The 24,819-nt window shown below is 38.8% G+C and overlaps 1 protein-coding gene and 1 pseudogene across 6 annotated transcripts in view; one reads left to right on the forward strand and one right to left on the reverse strand.

Annotated features, from left to right (window-relative positions):
- The window catches only part of LOC127411315 (exocyst complex component 5-like), a 327,593-nt gene extending 313,448 nt beyond the window's left edge, over window positions 1-14,145 (reverse strand). For 4 of the 6 annotated variants that reach the window (XR_007892248.1, XR_007892249.1, XR_007892247.1 and 1 more), the window contains exons 1-5: window positions 13,921-14,145; window positions 13,414-13,508; window positions 8,252-8,399; window positions 5,207-5,401; window positions 3,576-3,640 (exon numbers count right to left, since the gene is read on the reverse strand). Coding sequence is in view for 3 of the 6 variants with exons in the window: in XM_051646807.1 (XP_051502767.1) it covers window positions 3,576-3,640; window positions 5,207-5,401; window positions 8,252-8,399; window positions 13,414-13,508; window positions 13,921-13,947 (530 nt within the window). In the remaining 3 variants the exon portion in view is untranslated. Of the gene's footprint in view, window positions 1-3,575; window positions 3,641-5,206; window positions 5,402-8,251; window positions 8,400-8,598; window positions 8,800-13,413; window positions 13,509-13,920 lie in introns of those variants that run through there. The other 2 variants (XM_051646805.1, XM_051646806.1) reach the window with 2 other exon arrangements.
- A 132-nt stretch (window positions 14,146-14,277) lies between these two features.
- LOC127411371 (AP-5 complex subunit mu-1-like) lies at window positions 14,278-22,416 on the forward strand (annotated as a pseudogene).
- The last annotated feature ends 2,403 nt before the right edge of the window (window positions 22,417-24,819 follow it).

Consider the following 24,819-nt stretch of genomic DNA (forward strand, 5'->3'; position numbering starts at 1 on the left):
AATAAATTCTGTCATCATTTATTTCTCCTCATGTCATTCTAAACCCATATGGCTTTCTTTCTTCCATGGAACAAAGGACATATTTTGCAGAAGTTGTTCTTTTCCTTAGAATAAAAATGCATAAATACATAAAGCACCTGAGCAGCTCTCAAATTTCATGCGTATTAGGGATCTGCACTGTTACCGTTTTTAACATTCGGTTAACCACAATGTTTCACAAACGGTTTACTGGTTTTTCACCGGGAGTTCGGATGCAGGAATAAAGAACATTTCTTGCAATGGAATTTCCTCAAGCACTACTCAAAATAGCCATGAGCTTAAATAGCACAATACTTAGATTTTCAAATGATAAAATCACAAAAAATAATCAAACTGTCACTGCTTGTATATGCGCTCCGCCCGGGCAGGTTCACGTTTCCATGACGTGGTGAATGTAAATATTGTCATGTGCGTGAAAAACCACTACTGTGGTTAAAAAAGCCTCTACAGGGTGCTTTAATTTTTTTAATGGTTTAAAATCAAATGGCATTGAACTTGTCTTAATATTATACATAAATATGCACACCAGAGCCGTTTATTAAGCGCTTAAAGTTTGCTTGGTGAAAAACACCCAGGAATCATGTTTAATGGTATAACAGTCACATGAAGTCCTCTTTGCAACCTGAACTTCTTCAGAACGCAGCAAAAAGCAGCACAACGAATGAAACACAACACAGGTGTTTCGAGATGCATTAATAACAATTAAAGTTATTTTTAACAAGGTCTAGTGTGCCCTTCAAGTGGAGTTGGAAATATCGTAATTATAAGTTTCAAGCACATGAACGATCAAGCAAAGTCGTATTTACAAGATGTTACTTTGGAATGTCCGTGTCGACAGGAAAGATGATGGAAACCAATTATTTTGCAAATATATTTCAACTTATATTCTTTATTTCAATAATATTAATTTGTTATATAAGACAGTCAACTAATGACTCAACCTTAGAGGTTTGCTTTAAGCAAATTAATTCATAATTTGTTAGACACCATGCATTAATAAATAATTTATGTTGTGTATAAGTGAAAATGTTTATTCACTGGTACAACAAAAAGAGAGCTTTTGCCATCGTTCATTGTGTATTTGTTTAAGTTTGGCTTCTTCCGTATTTTGTTTCCCACTTGAATGCATGACATGTCGTTGTAACGAATGTGCAACTTGGAGGTACGAGGCTACGAGCTTCCCATTTCCACTTGAAGGCAGCATAAAAATATGGTGATCTGTGCGAGATGCTGAAAGAAAAAACAGCAACATTCAGCACAACAATCAAAGATGTCTGTCTAGCGTGTGTTAACAGTGTATACAAAAACATTGCAGACGCGCACAAAATCATGTCTGAACAGCCCCTAACTTGCCTTATTCTTGAAAAACTGACCCAAACCCAGCCGGAAAACCAAGTGGTTTGTCTGAACTCGTCAACTTCGGGTCAGGTTGAAGGCCTCTATTGTACATGTAGAATAATCGAATAGTGATTTTGGTTTTCGAATAGTGGCGTGTCGAACTATGTCGACTATCCGTGCGCATCCCTAATTCGTATTTGTGTTCAATTCAAAACATTCAAATGTGTCACGTGAGAACCAATGACACTTGTTGTCACTTGACATCACGTGTTCCGAGGCCTGATAACTGATACTGATAACTAGGCATGTCGCGATTATTATATAACCCTCTGATCCCGGTTATTTGATCTACTAGTGGTTATTTGAGCTAACCGTGATTATTGGGCATTCAAATTCCAATCACATTTTAATGCCCAATAAGAGGAATTTCAAGCAAATATACTGTATAAATGCCATGAACGGCGCATTTGTGTGTCATTCAGAAGAACTCCGAGTCCGAGCATCACTGAGCCGCACCGCGGACATCAACCAGCTCCTGTCCGGAAGAGCACATGAAACGCTTCTCAAGCGCTCTGATGCACGTGCTGTCAGCAGAGGCTTTCGCCAAACTCCCGCAAAAATATAAACGAACAAGTATAAACTGTGATAGTGAACACAAAATGCTCCGGTTTCACTTTAAACAATGGTGTAATGGCAAATGTTCCTGGTTCATACACGCAGTGTTAATGACACGCAGTGACAAAGAGGAGACGCACGCTTACTCTATTTCTGTGGAGCGATAAAATGATGAAATTAAATCTTAAAGGTTTTGCTTCATGACAAATAAGGGCTCGTGGGTTTAATCAGAGCATTAATATAACGTGCAAAACTGAAGAAATTAGGACAGAAATATTTTACTATTGCATAATAATAAAATATTATATAAATATAAAAAAAATGCATAAAAATGATATTTTATTTTTTATAAAAAATATATAATATAAAATATATGAAAACAACAGTGTATATGTAAAATTGACCAAAACTAAAGTTGACCAAAAAGAGAGACATATTTTAAGTATTTAGAAATATTTTGTCATTTAAAACATTATTTTTCATGTCATTCATAAGTTTTTAAAGCCTTAAAAGGAAATCATATATCCCTATTTTATTATTTGATTTATATATTTGAAGTTAAACAAAAATGACCTCTTAAGGTGCATAAAGCACACAAGCAGAGGAAAAAAAAAAAAAAAAAATATCACACCTTAAAAATATGAAAATGTATATGGCAATTAATCGTGAAAGCCCTTTAAGAGACAATTAATCATCATAGCCCTAAAACAGACAATTAATCAACATAATCGCAATTATTTGTTTGACAATTAATCATCAGCCAAATTTCATAATCGTGACAGCCCTACCGATAACTAAGCTGGTGGATAAGTCTGACAATCGATTAATCGTCCGATAGTTTTTAAAAATCAATTTACTGAATGTCAAAAAAAAATCTTAGTATTTCCTTACTGTGATGGGCACGGACATAAGAGGCAACAGGAGTCCAAAATGAATAAAATCCCAGATACATTTCAAAACATTTAAATAAGACGGTGCATAATGCCGGGCTTTTAAATATGAACAAGCCCAAAATACACTGATGACTCTTTATTTTGAGTCCACGGAGGAATAAAAACACACAAAACAAAACCAAAAACATCAGCAACTATCTGTGATGATTTTTGCCAATAACTGATAGTTCCAAAAAGCAACTATCACCTACGATCAACTGGTAAAACCGATATATTGGTGGACCTTTAGTTTGAATGTGCATGAGCTTACATGAGCGCTATGGTGGAGGGGAACATTTTTTAGGTCAATAAGACTTGCAATTCAATCTGTTCTACAGACAAAGCTATTGTATGGCTTCAGAAGACCTGGAATATTGTGCATGACTCATATGGACTACTTGAATGGTGCTTTTTTTATCCTGTTAAGAGTTTGACATCTCCCATTTCTGTTCTACACAAGAAAGTCAGTCATATGGCTTTGGAATGACAAAAGGGTGAGTAAATAATGACAGAATTTTTTTGGGCAAATTACTCCTTTAACCTGTAAACAACGCTGCTTGTTTGTATGAGCTTGTGTAATAATGGCACACCATTATTAGGACTTCTCTGCTTCCTGCAATATGGCTTAGACTTGGTCTGCAGGCCACTTACCTATCAAATGGTAGCTCCTGAGCAATCAGGTGCAACTTCTGAATGATGTCAGCAGCTTCTTTTATCTGTTTGGGATGAGAACAGACCGTGATGAGAGAGGGCAAACGGACACTACGAAACTGACACCTCAAAACATGAACAAAGGCCAGAGGCAGCACCCTTAAATGTATGGATCTGCTTACAGTAAATCTCTCCCTCCCATTCATCCCTCGCTCTTCTCATCCACCACCAGGATGATAAAAGCAGCTCAGCCCTGCACACCTGAACCTCACCGGCAGCAAACCTTAACCCCTGTCCGTCAGATGCTGCCCAGCCAACACCTTACAAACACTCATAACTATTAAGAATGGACTATGGCTAATCCCTCACTAAATCACCTCCCATAATCTGTCCCCATGGGCAGGTGGGAGGTCTAGCCAAAAACAGGACCCCAACAAGAGCCACCCACTTCGACCTTCAAGCCCGATGCACAAGGAGAAGTAAAACGCAATCCGAAAAGGCCCTGCCATCCACACATCCTCTGTTCCCCTCTCCTTTTCCAGCCTGCCTCAACTAACATCATTATTGTGCTCCCGTGAGGTGGATCCATTCCTTTTCCTCTCTCCTCGTCGAGGTTTTCTAAGTATCTGTCCCCCAGCTAAGATTAGCTAAATCCCATGTAAGTGATGTAGCCATCTCCCAGCAGTGGGGGTTTTTACCGGCACTTGTCTCCGCGCTGCCTGGGCCCGGCCCTCCCTTTCACAGGGATTAACCCAGCCCTTCCCTCCATTTCCCCCCCTTTAGCTATTCACCGGCAGCTCCACTCACTTCCCCTCTTTTCTCCTCTGGAGGCGTGCTCATTTTGAGAAATATTGAAAAGTCTGCCGGGTATATTCCCACATGGCTCTCTGAAAGTATGTTGGTGGCCTTATGCTAATAGCATCAGAAGATGTAAGACTTGCCACCCAGGGTTGGTCACATCATTACCAAGTGACTTGAGAGATTAACTTAGTAGTGGCATTTCCAATTAACTTGGCGTACATCAACATCTAAGCAGGCTACATATATTAGCCTGTGGCATCCATTATGGATGCATATAACTTCAGCATCCACCACTGTCTAGAAAGTTTTCACTGCCTAAACTAACATGTAGACCCAAGGTACTCAATCCAGCCCATCAGACTTTATTTTGTGGCCCCCAAAATGTCTAGTTATAAATGTACACTTAGAATAACTTAGCATTTTGTTTATCAAAATCAGGATTTTATCTTAAAATGAACAGGAATGTATAAGGGAAAGTGTTTTTATTTTAGATGCTGTGACAGGTCCTCATTACTTTTAAGTTTTTCACCTTTTGTAAATCACAAACTACTTTAATTTTAAATGGTCCTGCGGTGTGACAAATACATAATGCCGTAGTCTAGGTGTGATTTTCCTTGCTACTGCCTTTGACGTTATCACAATAATATTTATAAAAGTATTAGCAAAATGCTGTTTAAAAAAGTTTTACAGCATGTCACAGCGTAGGATATGTAAACTACCCCAGTATATTATTGTAGCACATTGCATCTGTTGTGATTTTAATGTGGTCCACTTGGCTTCTGAAGTTCAGTAGCGCTGATGTAGATTGTCTAGTTATATCTAAAACTGACCTTGTCAGGATTGTTGAAGACATCACTGCGCAGCTCTCCATCCAGGAACTCATTGAAGTATGTCATGAGTCTCTGGGCCTCCACAGCTCTCTGTCTTGGGGTATTTACTCCTTCAAGCTGGTCTCCCAGGTGACAGACCTTAGTGGCCACATAGCTGATATGTTCATCAAGCTCCTGGAAGTGCTGGAAGGCCACCTTTAAAATAATTATAAGGAAGAGAAGGTTACATGGGCTTAAAAGTTCTCAAATAAGGTGTTTCACATCAGTAGAAAAATCTTGGTAACATCTAATTCGGCCAAGTCATTAACACGCCATTGAAAAGTTCAGATGTACCAAGGGCGTAGGTTTGGTTTGAAAGTTGGTAGGGACATACACTGGCGGCCAAAAGTTTGGAATAATGTACAGATTTTGCTGTTTTGGAAGGAAATTGGTACTTTAATTCACTAAAGTGGCATTCAACTGATCAAAAAGTATAGTCAGGACATTACTGATGTAAAAAACAGCACCATCACTATTTGGAAAAAGTCATTTTTTTATCATATCTAGACAGGCCCCATTTCCAGCAGCCGTCACTCCAACACCTTATCCTTGAGTAATCATGCTAAATTACTAATTTGGTACTAGAAAATCACTTGCCATTATATCAAACACAGTTGAAAGCTATTAGGTTCATTAAATGGAGCTTAACATTGTCTTTGAGTTTGTTTTTGAGTTGCCACAGTATGCAATAGACTGGCATGTCTTAAGGTCAATATTAGGACAAAAATGGCACAAAAAACAACAACAAAAAAACAGCTTTCTTGAGAAACTCATCAGTCAATCATTGTTTTAAGGAATGAAGGCAATATAATGCTTGAAATTAACAAAAAACTGAAGATTTCATACAAAGGTGTACACTACAGTCTTCAAAGACAAAGGACAACTGGTTCTAACAAGGACAGAAAGAGATGTGGAAGGCCAGATGTACAACTAAACAAGAGGATAAGTACATCAGAGTCTCTAGTTTGAGAAACAGACATCTCACATGTCCTCAGCTGACAGCTTCATTGAATTTTACCCGCTCAACACCAGTTTCATGTACAAGAGTAAAGAGAAGACTCAGGGGTGCATAAGAAGAATTGCAAAGAAAAAGCCACTTTTGAAACAGAAAAACAAAAAGAAAAGGTTAGAGTGGGCAAAGAAACACAGACATTGGACAACAGATAATTGGAAAAGAGTGTTCTGGATCTTAAACCCATTGAGCTTTTGTGGGATCAGTGCCCGACAAGACAGCCACATCTATGGCAAGTGCTACAGGAAGTGTGGGGTGAGATGTCACCTGAGTATCTGGACAAATTGACAGCTAGAATGCCAAGGATCTGCAAAGCCGTCATTGCTGCACATGGAAGAGTTTTTGATGAGAACTCTTTGAAGTAGTTTAAGAAGTTCTGAATTTTTTTTTTTCACATTTTAATAGTTATTTTTAATGTTATTAATGTCCTGACTAAACATTGTGATCAGTTGAATGCCACTTTGGTGAATAAAAGTGCTAATTTCTTTCCATAAGAGCAAAATCTATTAAATATTAGCCTTTTTTTTTTTTTTTTTTTTTTTTAGAAATTCTAAAGAAAAAACAAATTAAGAACTGACCACTAGAGCTGCACAGTTAGGAGGGAAAATGTGATATGCGATAAACCTAAGATTAATTGGTAAAAATCAAATGTTTTCTTTTTCAACAAGATTTGCCTAGAGAAAATAATATCCAAGGGACACAAAGTGACATTCTGTAAAATATATTATCCAGCATTAAACAAAAGGAAATCGAAATATTTACATGTGCAAAATGACATCACAAAATAAACAAATTATGAGGAGAATGGAACATTGAAATTTTCCCCCACTTTCTACATTCCAACTCCCCCACTCCCACATAATCTTTTCTTATATTGCTTATTTATATGTACTTACGTTTTATCTGAAAAAGTAGGCCTCCTGAACAAAGCAGGCTTTAGGCTTAGCCTACAATTAATGACTTTTTTTTTTATCACAAATGCATTCTTTTTTTGACAAAACATTATTTTCTAATCTCAGTGCTCTTCTCCAATGTGCAAAATAAAACATTTATTGGGACTTATACCAGCATCTTAAAATCCTGCACCTCTGACTCAATCGCTCAAATTTTAAGGTGTCTTCCTTAAGAGGGCGCTTACCGGCCGAAAAAGCAGAATCCTCCATTGGACGTTTATGACTTTTTGACAGGAAACATTTTGAACACGAAAAGTATGCTTGTTTAAATCTACTAATTTCAAGGATTGGTCATAAAATACCAATGGAAATCTGCCCATGTCATCTCCAGAAAATGATTTCTTTATTTTTTTACATTACAAACGAATACAGAACAAAGCAATAATTAGCGATCTATCTGAATCATCATGGTAAAAGGAGTGGTGGATGTTTGACTCTCCCATATAGAGCCTATCCATATGATTTGATATGAAGCGCCCGTAACTGTCACATAACTAACGCTTTATTATGGGTATTTAAAGAAAAGAAAGGAGATGTTCATCAGCTTGCGCAGAACGCCGAGGTCAGGTCTGATGTAAGTGTATTCATGCATGATGGATGAAGTTGAGCTACAATCACACTGTACAATTGCATTGGAAATATTACCGGTGTCTTTTAAATTAGTCTCTGTTTTTTAATTAACCTGTTACATTCATCTGGAGCGCACACACGCGCAGCTGATCAGATTTGGAGCGACTAAGCCAAACGCTGTGAAAACTTTTCTTCTTCCTTATACAGCCTTTGGTGGATTGACAACGTATCTAACTACAGCGTTTGCTAATATTTTTATGCAAAACCACGATTCCTCGATTTAAATAAATAAATAAATAAACAAACATCTCAAAATTAAATTCTATTTAATAGAAAAAGAAAAAAAAATCACCGAGCCCTATGTCACACCCGTTCGTTCTTCTATTTTGTATGAAGTGTGCAGGGGCCTTAAGTAAGTGGCCCTTGTTTTTTGAGGTGTTCAAATTATGCAAAAATGTAAAGACCACTGACTTGGTTGCTTCTCTGCAGGTCCTGGACCTTGTGGGCAAACTCCTTGGCTTCACGGTGGCATTGCTTCTCCAACTTCTCCACCTTCCTTTGTATCCTTTCATCCAGCTGTTTTAGCTCCTCAATGTGGTTGACAAACTCCTCCAGCAACCTGAAACCAAAGACAGAACTATCAATACAATACAATGTGCAATGTTTGTATAGCCAATATTACCAGTGTCATAAATTCTCATTTAACCAAAGACACAGCATAACAGCTAATTTTAACATCTCATTACATAGTTGGCTCATGTAGGACTGGCAAGGCTACACATAAGATTTACACCGATCAGCCACAACATTAAAACCACCTGTCTAATATTGTGTAGGTCCCCCTCATGCCAACCTCTGAAGGTGTCCTGTGGTATCTGGCACCAAGACGTTAACAGCAGATCCTTTAAGTCCTGTAAGTTGCGAGGTGGGACCTCCATGGATCGGACTTGTTGGTCCAGCACATCCCATAGATGCTCAATAGGATTGAGATCTGGGTAATTTGGAGGCCAGGTCAACACCTTGAACACTTTGTTATGTTCCTCAAACCATTCCTGAACAATTTTTGCAGTGTGGCAGGGCTGCTGAAAGAGGCCACTGCCATCAGGGAATACTGTTACCATGAAGGGGTGTACGTGGTCTGTAACAATCTTTAGGTAGGTGGTATGTGTCAAAGTAACATCCACATGAATGCCAGGACCCAAGGTTTCCCAGTAGAACATTGCCCAGAGCATCACACTGCCTCTGCCGGCCTGCCTTCTTCCCATAGTGCATCCTGCTGCCATCTCTTCCTCAGGTAAATGATGCACACGCACCCGGCCATCCACATGATCTAAAAGAAAACGTGATTCATCAGACCATGCCATCTTCTTATTGCTCCATGGTCCAGTTCTGACGCTCATGTGCCCATTGTAGGCGCTTTCGGCGGTGTGTTCTGACACCTTTCTATCATGGCCAGCATTACGTTTTTCAGCAATTTGTGCTACAGTAGCTCTTCAGTGGGATCGGACCAGACGGGCTAGCCTTCGCTCCGCATGCGCATCAGTGAGCCTTGGGCACCCATGACCCTGTCACCAGTTCACCGGTTGTCCTTCCTTGGACCACTTTTGGTAGGTACTAACCACTGCATACCAGGAACACCCCACATGACCTGCCGTTTTGGAGATGCTCTGACCCAGTTGTCTAACCATCACAATTTGGCCCTTGTCAAAGTCACTCAGATCCTTACACTTGCCCATTTTTCCTGCTTCCAACACATGAAATTCAAGAACTGACTGTTCACTTGCTGCCTAATATATTTCTCCCCTTGTCAGGTGCCATTGTAATGATATAATCAATGTTATTAACTTCACCGGTTTTAATGTTGTGGCTGATCAGTGTATGCTTGCTTTGTGAAGAAGTGTTGATACATCTGGGTGCTCATAAAGTGAAGTTAAAGAGTCTACTTCTATTTTGCACTGCTTTAAATTAGATTTTGAAAACAGATTTCCAATGTGGACTCAGACTTTCAAACTACACTGTATGTTAATGTGCTGATAGTTCTGATATCACGACAATGACACATTCTAATTTTTATAAATGGATAGGGAGATTTGCAGTGTGATTGTTAGAGTATGTCTAATAGATCAAACTCTTACTTCTAAAGAAAGAAAAATCCTATTTTTTATGATATGTCCCCTTTGAAGAGAAGGTCATAATACTACTGGCATCGATGATTCAAACAAAAAAGAATCTACAGGGTACAAATCTATTTGTAATTGTTGCTCATTTCATTGATTTACTCATTATTATGTTATATAACATTACATGTTAAAGTTTTCTTTTGTATCTGTTCAGATGGGCTATGGGAATAGTTACAAGCCACATGAAGTTGAATTGCTGACAAAGTATATTTTCACCAGAACTCTGGAATCATTTTCATCCATGAAATGTACACTAGTGTGTAGACTTTTGAGAGCGTTCCAAAGAACACTCTTTGTGTCAAGAGAACACCGCAAAAGGACCCATTTCACAGCCTGATTTGCGAGATGTTTGCTTACATCCCAAATTAAGTTAGCTTGGGTAGCATGTAATCTGTGGCGAAACGTTATATAAAACCTGACCAATCACATAAAAATGCCTGAAGCTCTGTTCCCTCATCCTGAAACCAGCTCAAAGGCAGGGATCAGTATATGCTGAGAGATTCATTTATCTTTCATGAATACTTCTTCAAATAAGACTCTGAAAAAGTCCAGGAAACTGATCTCAAATTGTGAAATGTAAACGCATCCAAGGAGAGCATCTTATTTGTCGATATCTCATACTCAAATAAGTACTTACCTCGCCAGCAATTCAGCTAATGGCCTGTTACCATAAATTGTGACTCTTCATAAAAACGGCCTCCCATGCTGTGTATGTGTGTGTATATACAGTATTTAGGAAACCTTACACACACAACCAAAAGCTTCGTCAGCTGCATTTCAAAGAACTTGTAGGACAGCAAAGTCAAAAGCTCCAACTCAGCAGGTTTGAATTCGCTGGGTGCTAGCAAAACATTCTGAAGTGATGAGTATATAATCTCATGTCATCGTAATTCCCTGAACGCTGCTGGCAGCTTAAGTTCTTTTTCCTCTCCATCTCTTCCTCTCAAATTTGTTCTATTCCATCATTTATAAGTCAATGGCTCTCCCGGCTCACAACTGCCTCTTCGTGGTCGGTTATTTGAGAGCTCGGTGTAAAATTTGGGGTGATGTTTCTGCTCTGGTAGTCAAAGCACTTTTGCAGTGCCTCTTTATTGAAGTACATTTTTGTCTTTTTTATGCTTTTGTCTTCAACAATGAATTGACTGTCGAATTAGTCAAGCCAACAAAATCATGTGAACAACAGATTCTGCAAACTTTTTTTTTTCTTTTTTTGCATTTTCTGCTCTGAATTTGGGGGAACAGTAGCAGGATTCTGCAGACTCAATGTATTTATAGTAAAATGTGTCCTGTAATCTTATTAGTTGCTAAAAGTATAATTAAATTATCAAAGTATTTAATAAATGAAAACAAGATGAGGGGATGTGTAAAACTTAGAAAAAAAACATATCTGGTGTTCCATATCTGAGCTATACATGCACATTTCTGTATGGCAGGTGAAATAATCCTTATTTTACTGCAAGATAATAGTTTATGGAATTTTACAGCATCCTCCTAAACCATATATTACTCAACAGGGTTCCCAGACATTTTGACCAATGCATCTCCATGACTTTTCCAGTCATTAACTATCCAGCGGACACTCAACTGAGACTGCCTTGCTGTCTGTTACTGAAGCTCTGAGGATGGCGAGAGCAGCATCCAAATCATCTGTCCTCATTCTACTGGGCCTGTCTGCTGCTTTCAACACTGTCAACCACCAGATCCTCCTTTCAACCCACACAGCACTGGGCATCACAGGAAACATGCTCGCTGGTCTGAGTCTTACCTCAGAGAGAGGTCTTTCAGTGTGTCTTGGAGGGGAGCGGTGTCCAAGTCGCACCAACTAGCTACCGGGATACCTCACGGTTCAGTGCTTGCGCCCATCCTCTTCTCCATCTAAATGACATCACAGGGATCAAGGCTTTTCCTATCACTGCCGATGACACACAATTCTACCTCTCATTCCAGCCTGACAATCCTAGGGTAGCTGCACGGATCTTAGCCTGACTAGCAGACATTTTGTGTTAGATGAAAGAACACCACCTCCAACTCAACCCAGCAAAGACGGAGCTTCTCACTGTTCCAGCGAGCCCAGCAGTTCATCATAACTTTACCAATGAACTAGGCTTGTCAACAACTACACCATCCAAGACAGCCAGAAATCTTGGGGTTGTATTTGACCATCTGTTGAACTTCCCAGACCACATTGCAAGAACAGCCCAATTATGCAGATTTGCTCTATAAAATATCAGGAAGATCAGACCCTTCCTTTCGGAGCATGCAACACAGCTCCTTGTCCAGGCTCTTGTTATATCTAGACTGGACTACTGCAATGCTCTTCTGGCAGGACTTCCTGCATGTACAGACCTCTGCAATTGATCCACAGCGCGGAGGCACGATTAGTCTTCAACGAGCCCAAGAGAGCGCACGTCATGCCTCTCTTCATCGATCTGCACTGGTTGCCAATGCATGCTCTCATCAAGTTCAAGGCACTGATGCTCGTTTACAAAACAACCACTGGCTTAAATTACCCCTTTCTGCACTTGTTACTTCAAGTCAATGTGCACTGTGCAACCCAGAAGCTTATGATGAACGGGAGAGCGGCACCTCGTGGTGCCATCTCACAGAGGCACAAAATCACTTTCCTGGACCTTCACTTCGACTGTTCCTCGCTGGTGGAACAACCAGCCAAACCCCACCCAAGCAGCTGATTTTCTAGCCACCTTCAAGAAACATCTTAAGACATATCTCTTTCATGAGCACATGACCCAATCCTATTAATGCAATAACTGTCTTCTTTCTTCTTCTTTAATCACTATCTCTCAACTTCCTCTCTACTTGTGCTTCTCTGTGCAATTTGCAACTTTGTATTACAGCACTTCTCATATTACTGCCTCCTTGGGATGAATCGTTTCTGTTGTATTCCTCATTTGTATAAAAGGTCTGTTAAATGAAAAAAATTAAATGTAATCCAGTGTGATAAATGTATAAGAATAAAAAAAACACAGAACGACTAGTTAATGAATCATTCAGACCAATTTTTGAATTAGTTTGGCACGTTCTTTGAAAAGAACCTACCAATGATTTGTTCACAAATCCGACATCACTATGGCTTTCAAGCAACTCCTCAAAAGAGCAATAATTAGCAGATAAAATATTTTGGAATAAAGCATAACCAGAAAAGGTTATCTTTATTAAAGAAAAATGATTTTTCCATGACTTTTAAGATTTATTAATTAACACAACTTTTTCAGGCCTTTAAAATTCCCTGATATTTCCAGGTTTTCCATGACCGTGGGGATACTGCCTCACTAGGCCTAATACAATGAGTGTAGAGTAGAAAATCAAACAAAAATATAGAAGATGCATCTTGTCATTTCTAAGGAGAAAAAAAACAAAAAAACAACCTGTGTGCTACCTGATAATCATTATGGCATAATGTAATGCAAATCAAAAATCTGTTTTGAGACTCACTTTTTTGGGTCAAATGCCTCTGCTCCTCCTTTGGAACCTCCTCCAGGAGTCCTCCAAGCCAGTCTCTCAATATACTCATCAGCATCAAAAGGCTCCTGGTGAGAGAAAGATTATGAAGATTAAAAAAGATGAATATGCATATTCAGAATATCTAATTCTATTGAGGAGCACAAGGTATCATGTCTGTTCAATGCAACTCTCAATCATTGACAGCACAAGTTAGTGATAAACAAACAAATCTGGACTGCACAGAAGGGTTAATGACTCATTTTGCTGTAAATATCGTATGACGGCACCAAACAAATCGGCTAGGGTGAATGTTTATTTGGCAGTATGGTGTTTTGGTTCGGTATATTTTCTCAGCAATGTTTATCCACTCCTCGCAAGCAACGCGTCATTTGTCAAAACGAAACTACGTAAATATGTGCACTTAAATTAAGAACTAAGGACGAACTAAAAACTCGGCTGAAACGCAGTCCGAGTTAGCTATCGAAAACACTGACTTACCTCGAATAACTGAGCAGTCGTAGCCATATTTCACAGCTCCAAAAAGCAAATACATGTGCGAAAATAATCTTTTCGCGAAAATATTTAGCTCCTTGTTTATTTCTATTCTGAGGACAGTTGCTTCCTGCATCCAGCTGCCATGACCGGGCCGGAAATAGAAAGAAAGGATACAGGGTGAGGATACGGACCTATGCGCTCGCGAGCAGGTCTGAGATCAGCTTTCGTGTTCTTCTTCAATTTCATTCAAAACACTGCGCTTTCTTAAGACTGATCCCACGTCAGCTCCGTCAGCCTGGAACATGACGCTGCCACGCCCCCAAATGTCACGTGATAGTTGAAAACCGGAAGAAGGAGCTGTCAGGTGGGAATAGTATGACAGAGGCAAGTTCCTCTATTCCGTGTGTGCCTTAAAATGTATTTTAGGATGTTAAGAAAGAGTAAAATAGTCTTTTGGAGTGAGCTAATGACTCAGTTAAGTGCATACTTAGTTAGATACTTGCAATGTTAGATGAGCCCCTCTCATACAGACGGGCAGAAAGAGCAGCATCAGTAAGTATTAGAGCACTGTAGGTAGTCTCACACGAGAAGGGTGAGTCTGGAAAAGTGCGGTTTTCCAGGTAAGGACGTTGCTTCTGGCATTAGCTGTATTCGGAATGGATTACTGGCGTACTGTATACTGTGTAGGATACACTGTAAACTGCATATTATAATTTTTAAATAGTAGATTAAACGAAACGTTAATCCAAACATGAAAATGCTCTTATCATTTACTCACCCATCCCAGATGTGTATGACTTTCTTTCTTCTGGAGAACACAAACAGAGATTTTTAGTAAACATATTTCAGCTCTGTAGGTCCATTCAATGCAAGTGAATGGTGACCAGAACTATGAAGCTTGAAAAATCACATAAAGGCAGCATAAAAGTAATTATACGATTCCAGCGTTTAAATCCATGTCTTCAGAAGCGATATGATAGGTGTAGGTGAGAGACAGATTCATTTTTTTTGTCTTTTTTTTTTACTATAAATTCTCCTTGCCCAGTAGAGAAAATCAAAAGAAGAAAACGCTCTGGAGATAAGAGAGCGCTTAGGAGGGCTGGTGAAAGTGGACATTTATAGTAAAAAAGGATTTGTGTGTGTGTGTGTGTGTGTGTCATTCAGTTGAACTCTGAGCATCACTGAGCTCAGGTTTTGACCAGGGGGTCAGGAATTGGTTGGTTAGCAGGTCCCTGTTTAGCACCTGCTGGTAGATGCTGGAACTACACCACCCGATGGCAAAAAGCATGTTTCTCCATAGACAGCCATTCAAAAGTAGCCGTGTTTTATGACGAAATAAAAAAATTCCAAGAACCATTTAAATGTAAATTATTTTACTTTATAGCACATTGTATTCCGGTAACGGATTGTTTTTGAAGGGCTTTTAAAAGCGTGAAATTGATATATATTTATCCCTATCTATTCCCATTGACGAGTGAACAGTCACATGACACCCGATCCCGGAACCGAGTGCCTATGAGGAAAGATGTTAGCCTCCATTTTGCTAGCTTTCTGGGAACCCTGCGCTAGCTGAGCACAGTCATAGAGATGAATGGGGATGCTAACGGATACAGCTCTCTCCAGGTATTTTATAGGTCCATGTTTCTGAGGCTCACGCCAAACGCCCGTGACAATACAAACGAACAAATATAAACTTTGATAATGAACACAAAGTGCCCCGGTTCCGCTTTTTTTTTTTCTTTCTCCCCTTTTCCTCCCCAGTTTGGAATGCCCAATCCCCAATGTTCTCTATGTCCTCACGGTGGCGTAGTGACTTGTCTCAATCCAGGTGGTGGAGGAAGAATCTCAGTTGCCTCCACGTCTGAGACCGTCAATCCACACATCTTATCATGTGGCTTGTTGAGCTTGTTACCGCGGAGACCTAGCACGTGTGGAGGCTTCACGCTATTCTGCGTGGCATCCACGCACAACTCACCATGCGCCCCACCGAGAGCGAACCACATTATAGTGACCACGAGGAGGTTACCCCATGTGACTCTACCCTCACTAGCAACCAGGCCAATTTGGTTGCTAAGGAGACCTGACTGGAGTCACTCAGCACGCCCTGGATTCGAACTCGCGACTCCAGGGGTGGTAGTCTTTACTCGCTGAGCTACCGAGGCCCCCGCTCCGGTTTCACTTTAAAAACATGCAATGACACATGCTTACTCTTTCTGTGCAGTGCTAAAATGATGAAATGAAATCTCAAAAGTTTTGTTTCATGAGAAGTAAGGACTTGTGGGTTTAATCAAAAGCATGAAAATAACATGTGAAACTGAAGAAATGAGGACAGAAATATTTTACGAAAAATTTAGTTTACATACACCTTAGCCAAATACATTTAAACTCAGTTTTTCACAATTCCTGACATTTAATCATAGAAAACATTCCCTGTCTTAGGTCAGTTAGGATCACTACTTTATTTTAAGAATGTGAAATGTCAGAATAATGGTAGAGAATTATTTATTGCAACTTTTATTTCTTTCATCACATCCCCAGTGGGTCAGAAGTTTACATACACTGTTAGTATTTGGTAGCATTGCCTTTAAATTGTTTAACTTGGGTCAAATGTTTTGGGTAGCCTTCCACAAGCTTCTCACATTAAGTTGCTGGAATTTTGGCCCATTCCTCTAGACAGAACTGATGTAAATGAGTCAGCTTTATAGGTCTCCTTGATCGCACATGCTTTTTCAGTTCTGCCCACACATTTTCTATTGGGTTGAGGTCAGGGCTTTGTGATGGCCACTCCAATACCTTGACTTTGTTGTCCTTAAGCCATTTTGCCACAACTTTGGAGGTATGCTTGGGGTTATTGTCCATTTGGAAGACCCATTTGCAACCGAGCTTTAACTTCCTTGCTTATGTCTTGAGATTTTGCTTCAATATATCCACGTGATTTTTCTTCCTCATGATGCCATCTATTTTGTGAAGTGCCCCAGTCCCTCCTGCAGCAAAGCACCCCCACAACATGAGGCTGCCACCCCCATGCTTCACGGTTGGAATGGTGTTCTTCGGCTTGCAAGCCTCACCCTTTTTCCTCCAAACATAAAAATGGTCATTATGGCCAAACAGTTAAATTTGTGTTTCATTAGACCAGAGGACATTTCTCCAAAAAGTAAGATCTTTGTCCCCATGTGCACTTGCAAACTGTAGTCTGGCTTTTTTATGGCAGTTTTGGAGCAGTGGCTTCTTCCTTGCTGAGCAGCCTTTCAGGTTATGTTGATATAGGACTTGTTTTATTGTGGATATAGATACTTGTCTACCCGTTTCCTCCAGCATCTTCACAAGGTCCTTTGCTGTTGTTCTGGGATTGATTTGCACTTTTCGCACCAAACTATGTTCATCTCTAGGAAACAAAATGCGTCTCCTACCTGAGCGGTATGATGGCTGGATGGTCGCATGGTGTTTATACTTGTGTATTTTTGTTTGTACAAATGAACACGGTACCTTCAGGCATTTGGAAAATGCTCCCAAGGAAGAACCAGACTTGTGGAGGTACGCAGTTTTTTTATTCCAGAGGTCTTAGCTGATTTCTTTTGATTTTCCCATGATGTCAAGCAAAGAGGCACTGAGTTTGAAGGTAGGCCTTAAAATACATCCACAGGTAGCCAATTAGCCTATCAGAAGCCAATTGGCTAATTGTCTAAAGGCTTGACATCATTTTCTGGAATTTTCCAAGCTGCTTAAAGGCACAGTTAACTTAGAGTATGTAAACTTCTGACCCATTGGAATTGTGATATAGTCAATTAAAAGTGAAACAATCTGTCTGTAAACAATTGTTGGAAAAATTACTCGTGTCATGCACAAAGTAGATGTCCTAAACAACTATAGTTTGTTAATATGAAATCTGTGGAGTGGTTAAAAAATTATTTATATTGACTTCAACCTAAGTGTATGTAAACTTCTGACTTCAACTCTCTCTGTGTGTGTGTGTGTGTGTGTGTGTGTGTGTGTGTATATATATATATATATATATATATATATATATATATTATGAGATCCAAAAACATCATACATCCCTATTTTATTATTTGATTGATATATTTGAAGTTAAATATGTAAAAATGACTTCATTATCAAAGTTAAGGTGTATAAAGCACACATGCACTTTAAGAAATATTACAATTAATCGTGAAAGCCCTTAAAGAGAAAATGAATTGTCATAGCCCTAAAACAAACAATTAATTGTAATAACCACAATTATTTGTTTCACAATTAATCGTCAGCCAAATTTCATAATCGTGACAGCCCAAATCCAAGCATTCCATGCATAGAGAACATTCAGATACTTTGCACAGTTTACGTACTGCAGAAATATCATGTGTAGTATGGTGGTATGCTATTCCGTACATAGCTATTATTCGTCATTAAACAACATATCTCCCTGAAATGTTTTGGTTCTTCGTTGCATTTATGTTTCATCTTCAGACGATACCCAACAGTTGAGTTCCATGCCAAATCCTTGGCTGGAGCTCAGTATGTGGCTGTTCCTTGGGCCTGGTGGATGCTGACAAACCTTACATGGACATACGGGATGACTGCGCCCGTCAGCAGCATTCTCCAGCTGTGGAGCTCCATGTGGACGGCCCAGGTGGGAGAATTATCTGACCCGTGCTAACTCTCACTCAGGGAGTGTTAATCCTGGCCTGCTTTCCTCTGGTGGAAGCACCCCCTGAACCCCAGCCACCTCTCCCCAGCCTGGCCTCAGTCTCTCAGGGCTTAGCTCTGTTGTCAGGCTTGCAGGATTTCCTCTGTGGCCCTGGAGGTAAATTGCCAGAGCCTGATGTGTTGGCTGCTCTTCCCTCAATGCTCCTGCAGGTTTGCCCTTTGAGGAGGCCGCTGGACACCCCCACTCCAGCTGGATCAGTGCCTGCTTCTGTGGCTTCAAGCCAAGGGGGGGCTCAGAAGCAGCCAGCCTGGAAAGCAGGGGTCCATCAAGGCAGGGCGGTAGTGAGTGTGGCCCTCACAGAGAAGGTGAGGTCCATGCAGTATGGCAAGAACAGCCGACAGGATCTCTGGGATGTGTACGGCACAGTCACGTGCAAAGTTAGTGCCCATCCTTTTCCTAATTTTTTTAAACATATTTTTACAGGGCCTGCAAGGCAGCACTGTTTTTAAAATCCCTCAAACATTATGAAGATTTGTTCTAAACCCCTAACCCTAAGTATTAAACTTTTGCCATTAATTCAGCCCAAATCGCTAAAAGGATAGACTCCATTCATACTTTGTACTGTAGATTATTTTTTAAGAAATTTTGAAGGTTAATTTGGAAAATGTCCCATTGGCTTCTATCCCATTGATACAATTTTTTAGCATTCAAAATGTGATGTAACTGCTGATCCCATGGTCATTTTTGCATATTTGATTGTGACCTATTTTCATACTGAATTGTAATTGGTCTTGTCTTCCTTACATGTGTTTAACTGGTTTACACTGCACAGCAACTATGTGTTGATTCTTGTATACAGCCATCTGAAAACAAGACATAACCAAATCTTATAACCTAAAACTTTAACATTATATTTTTGCTGTCTTGCAAGCACTGGCATTTCCAACAGGAAATGCAAATCTAGTTCATTCTATTATATTTGGGCAATTGAATATTAATGGAATAGTTCACCCAATAATTAAAGTTCACTCATCATTTACTCACCCTCATAGCATCCCAGATGTGTATGACTTTTTTTCTTCTGCAGAACACAAATAAGGATTTTTAGAAGAATATTTCAGCTCTGTAGGTCCATACAATTCAAGTGAATGGTTACCAAAACTTTGAAGCTCCAAAAAGCACATAAAGGCAGCATAAAAGTAATCAATATGACTCCAGCAGTTTATTCCATGTCTTCTGAACTGATCTAATCAATTTTGGGTAAGAACAGACCAAAATTTTTACTTTTATGCTGCCTTTATGTGCTTTTTGGAGCATCAAAGTTTTGGTCACCATTCACTTGCATTATGTGAACCTACAGAGCTGAGATATTCTTCTAAAAATCTTCCTTTTGTTCAGCAGAAGAAAGTCATTCACATCTGGGATGGCATGAGGGTGAATAATATATTTTAGATTTTAGAGAATTTTAATTTTTGGGTGAACTATTCCTTTAATTAGTTCCTCTGTTTTCTCATGTCTTTTGTCATTTGTGACATCAGTGTGAAGTTGAAGGTGTTCTGCCAAATGTGACAGTCACCCTCACACTCCCACCCAATGGCTCGCCTCTGCAGTGTTACCTCTCTGGATACCAGCATTCTCACTGCCTGCAGTGTGGAAGAGAGTGACATCTCTGCTTATTCAGGGCCATACAAGTTCCCCTTCTCACCTCCTCTGGAGCTTTTCAGACTCTGCAGTTACACATCACAGGTAAAAGTTATTGGTTATTATGTAATGCAGAGATTGTCTTCTTAAAAATAGTTTTACCTCTCCAAAGATTAATGTATTTTAGTGTAATTTGATCCCATCATGGTATACGCACACTGCCCTCCCAAGACAAAATGCAGTAACTGCACATTTAGTCAAATCTGGTATTTTAAGAATGTAATCAGTCATGTGACAGAAGGGTTTGGCTCAACTATGCTCTGATTCAAAGAAAATAGAGTGATACAAACTTTAAAGACATTTTTCTTGTTTCAGTGTCGGCGTAGTTTCTGTAAACAGGAAATTTGAATAACCAAAAAAGAAAATGATGAAAATATGAGGAAAAAAGCTCATAATTGAGATATGCTGTGTTATAATTCACACCTTTGGAGTGATTTAGGTCTATTTTGTAATAGATATGTAAGGAGTTCATAATGATGCAGTGTTAAAGGGATAGTTCACCCAAAAATTCTCGTATCTTTTACTGACCATTATGCCATCCCAGATGTGTGTGACTTTCATTCTTTAGCTGAACACAAACAAAGATTTTTAGAAGGGTATCTCAGCTCTGTTGGTCCATACAATGCAAGTGAATAGTGATCAAAACTTTGAAACTCCAAAAAGCACATAAAGGCAGCATAAAAGTATGAAAATAAAATGTCTTCTGAAGTGATCCAATCGGTTTTAGGTGAGTACAAACCAAAACATAACTCATTTTTTCACTGTACATTTTACCTTTGCAATCTCTAGGCACGATCATGATTTCGAGCTTGATAACATTTTCTAGTGCTTGGCAGCTTGAAATCATGATTGCCAAGGAGACTAAAGATGTCAAGATTTATAGTGAAAAGGTAGTTATATTTTGGTCCGTTCTCACCCAAAATTGCTTCACAAAACATGGATTTAACCACTGAAGTCTTATGTATTACTTTTATGCTGACTTTATGTGCTATTTTGAGCTTAAAAAGTTTGGTCATCATTCACTTGCATTGTGTGGCTCTACAAAGCTGAGATTTCATTTTTGGGTGAACTCTTCCTTAAAGTTCTGTCTTAGACTGGTTCTGTATTGTCCTTCTATATTTAGTCAGTTTGTTGGTGTCCCTGTGCATGCTTTTTCACAGAAACCTGATGGGCAGTGTAGAGCTCAAAGTGAGCTCAGGACAGCTTGAGGTGTCTAAGGAGAAGAACCTGCTGGTTTGGGTCCTTGGCATGTAAACGTTTAATATCTTCTCACATTTTAGTTTTGCTTTGAAGGTTCCAAATGTATATATAAGGTATCAATGTAAAGGTACCAAACTAAATAGTAACAAAAGAATTGTTTATAACTTTTAACTACCTCAGGTCAGAAGTTTCCAAAATCTCGTGAAGTAACACTGGAGGGGGCTGTTCATTTTTTAGGGACTTTTGCTGGACCGACAGACTCTCTTTGAACAGGGCTCACTGCTTATATAAAAGTAAGGTTGAATTTGTGGTTTAATTTTTTCTGTCTGTAAAAAAAAAAATATTGCAACTCTGCTATATGTGCTCAATAAGTTCATTTCTGTGTCACAGTAAGTGTCTGTTGTCTTGCAGCTTTACTTCCGTGTGCCAGATTTGACTTTATCTGGATGCTGTGTGAGCCAACACTCCGTGCAGGTGTACTCCTCTGCCAAACCACGTATTGTCTCAAGTATGTTTCAATGAATAATTGTCCATATTCACAACAGATCATGAACACGAAACAAGTACATTGTTACAAAAAGAGTGCATTTTTGGTTACAGATCATTTGTACTCTCTATTTCTGTAGCGCGAGAGCTGATCTCCTCAGAATACTACATCTGGAACTCCGCAGGAGATGCCCCGGTCTCTTCTGGACTCATGATACTGTGACTTCACTAATGCACCTGCCTTAGTAAATTACTGCACATGTTAACGGAAGACCAGACTCAATTAACTTGCTTTGTAACTTGCTATTAAACAGTGAAGCCATGAGGCAGAATTCCTGAAAATGTTGCCTTCGTAAATCGAAACAACTGTCATGCAATGTTAGCTCTCATTTACAGTATGACATTTACATACTTTATGGCTTTTTGAATATGTCAAGTGAAATATTAAAAATGTTAATTGCCATACAATATAGTATGTTTTTTATGTTTTTGCCTTTGCATGAGTTAGCTGAAAATGCACTGTTAATCACGTTAAAATACAAACCAATATGCTGATAATTATCAAAAATCTGGAAATAAATATCAGACAACGCAAGAAAACCACGTTTACGTGAGACTTATAATCATCAGGTTATTCATCAGGTATTCTCTCTGCTTTTGGTGTCAAAACGTAATCAGTCTAGTCCACTCAGAGGCCAAGATATTCAACAAAATATTGGGGAATGTGTGTGAGAACACAAAATAAACTGAAAGCCTACAAGCACTTTTTCCTAGTACTTGCTGCTATCTAGTTGAATGAACTAACACTTTTTGTAGGGACATAGAGCAAACATTGGGTATATATATAAAACCTTACACACATACAGTTGACTAATTGCAAAGTATATGTCTCATTTAACTGAAAACCCATAATTAAAAAAAAAAAAAAAGATTACTATAATAAATAATATTGCATGTTTTCAATCTACTGATGAATACACATTATATAATATATAGGCAATATATACATTATTTTATGTGTGTCCATCATAAGATTGTAAACATAGAATATTATATAATTTTTTTCAATTATTGGAATCTTTCTTATATTATTATTTAGGGGGGTTTTCTGTAAAATGACACCAAAGACTTTGCAGTAAGTCCACTGTATTTGTGTAAGGTGAGCTTTTAAATTTAGGTTTGTAGAAATGTAACCATGTTCATTATCTCAAAATTCTAATATTCTAGGCATTTCTGTTTTATTAGAAAATATTTTGTGGTGAACTAAGGCTTTTATATTTAAAGAAAAGCTTGATTTGCACATTCTTTAGATGACCATTTTGTTCATCTTCACTAATAAGGACTAATGAAGTATTACAATTCAATTAAAAGTTTCTTTATTTTGCTTCAGACAGGGCCATGAGTTCAGCTGGTTTATATAGGGGCTCCTTGAGCTTGCTCACAAGAGGACTTTGGCCCTGTGTTTGTTTGATGAGGTTGAAAAGAGTGTATTTTGATGGCAGAGAAAGAGAGAGAGAGATTGTTAAGGAGAAATACCAGACTGGTATCTAAAGAAGTTCTTAATTAGTTTCCAAAGTGACCCATAGAGGTCCCACTTAAGCTTGCCTCGGGCTCTCTCTTCTGCCTTACAAAAGCCCTAATAAAAACAGTCATCCAACTCACAACTAAAGCGTTTCCTTCTGGTCTTTAATTGTTACAATAGGAAAACAATTACACAGACCATGATGTTATACAATATACAGATTTGTTGATGTTTGCAATATGAAAATGGTCTTTATATTTTATTTTCAGTGTTAGAGACTTGCTTTTAATGTTGCTTAACAAACATAAATTCTCTGACCCCTTGCACAGCACAAACAACATATGGCCAGCAAGCAGCTGTATTACTGCATAGATGTGGTATTGTCTGTTTAGATTAGGTGAGTTGCATCTGGCTGTCAATTAGGGCTGAGAATTTCCACAGAGAAGACAGCAAGATGATGATAGTTTAGCTGGAGCCACACAAGAGCTCTCCACTTAAGCAAACCTTTATATGAGAGATTAATTGTCTGCCACATCTACTGATTGCCTTGCATCTCTGCGAGAACAAGGCAGGGCTGCATTCTTACAAGGATTTCATCTTTAGAACACTTACCATGATCAATTCTATCATTATAGCCCGTCTCCTGTAAGATACTCATTTGATGGGCAGGACTTATATAAATTCTTTATGCCTTAGTGAATGAGAATGTATTCTGAGTCGTCGTGCATTTTCAAGTCACCCTCATCATAAAACACAGTCGTTATAATTGGGAACCATTCCTGATGGCAAATAAGGATCCACCAAGAATCAAATAAGATCCTACTGGATAAGCTGAAACTCCTGCAGGACTTTGAAATAATTTATTTTACTCTTGGAGTCCTGGATATTGTGTACACTGAAAAGCCTAATAAATTGACTCTACTCAATTAATCGAGTAAACTCGTTCCATTAACTGAATTCAGTTATAGTGTCTGTGTAATTACGTGTGTAATTATGCTCACTTAACTTGGTGTTCATATAGAATGATATTAGCTATTTAAGTTTAAAAAATTAGATGCAAGTAGACTTAATTCAGCTTTGAAATGTAAATGTTGTAGTTTCAACTTCATAATTTTAATCAAAAGTTTTTAGATTTAGGTTGTACAATAACACAACTTAAATAATGAAGATTATAAATGATTCTAGGTCAATCATCAAATAAACTTACTGTATTTCTCCACAGCAATGCATATATGCCTGAATTTCAGTTGTACATGCGCAAGAAGAAATTATAGAATGTTCACAGGGTCCAACTTGACCAAAGGGACACAGATCACCATAATGGTGACATCCCACGAAACAACTA

Source organism: Myxocyprinus asiaticus, chromosome 20, assembly GCF_019703515.2.
Source record: "Myxocyprinus asiaticus isolate MX2 ecotype Aquarium Trade chromosome 20, UBuf_Myxa_2, whole genome shotgun sequence".
Lineage (NCBI taxonomy): Eukaryota > Metazoa > Chordata > Actinopteri > Cypriniformes > Catostomidae > Myxocyprinus > Myxocyprinus asiaticus.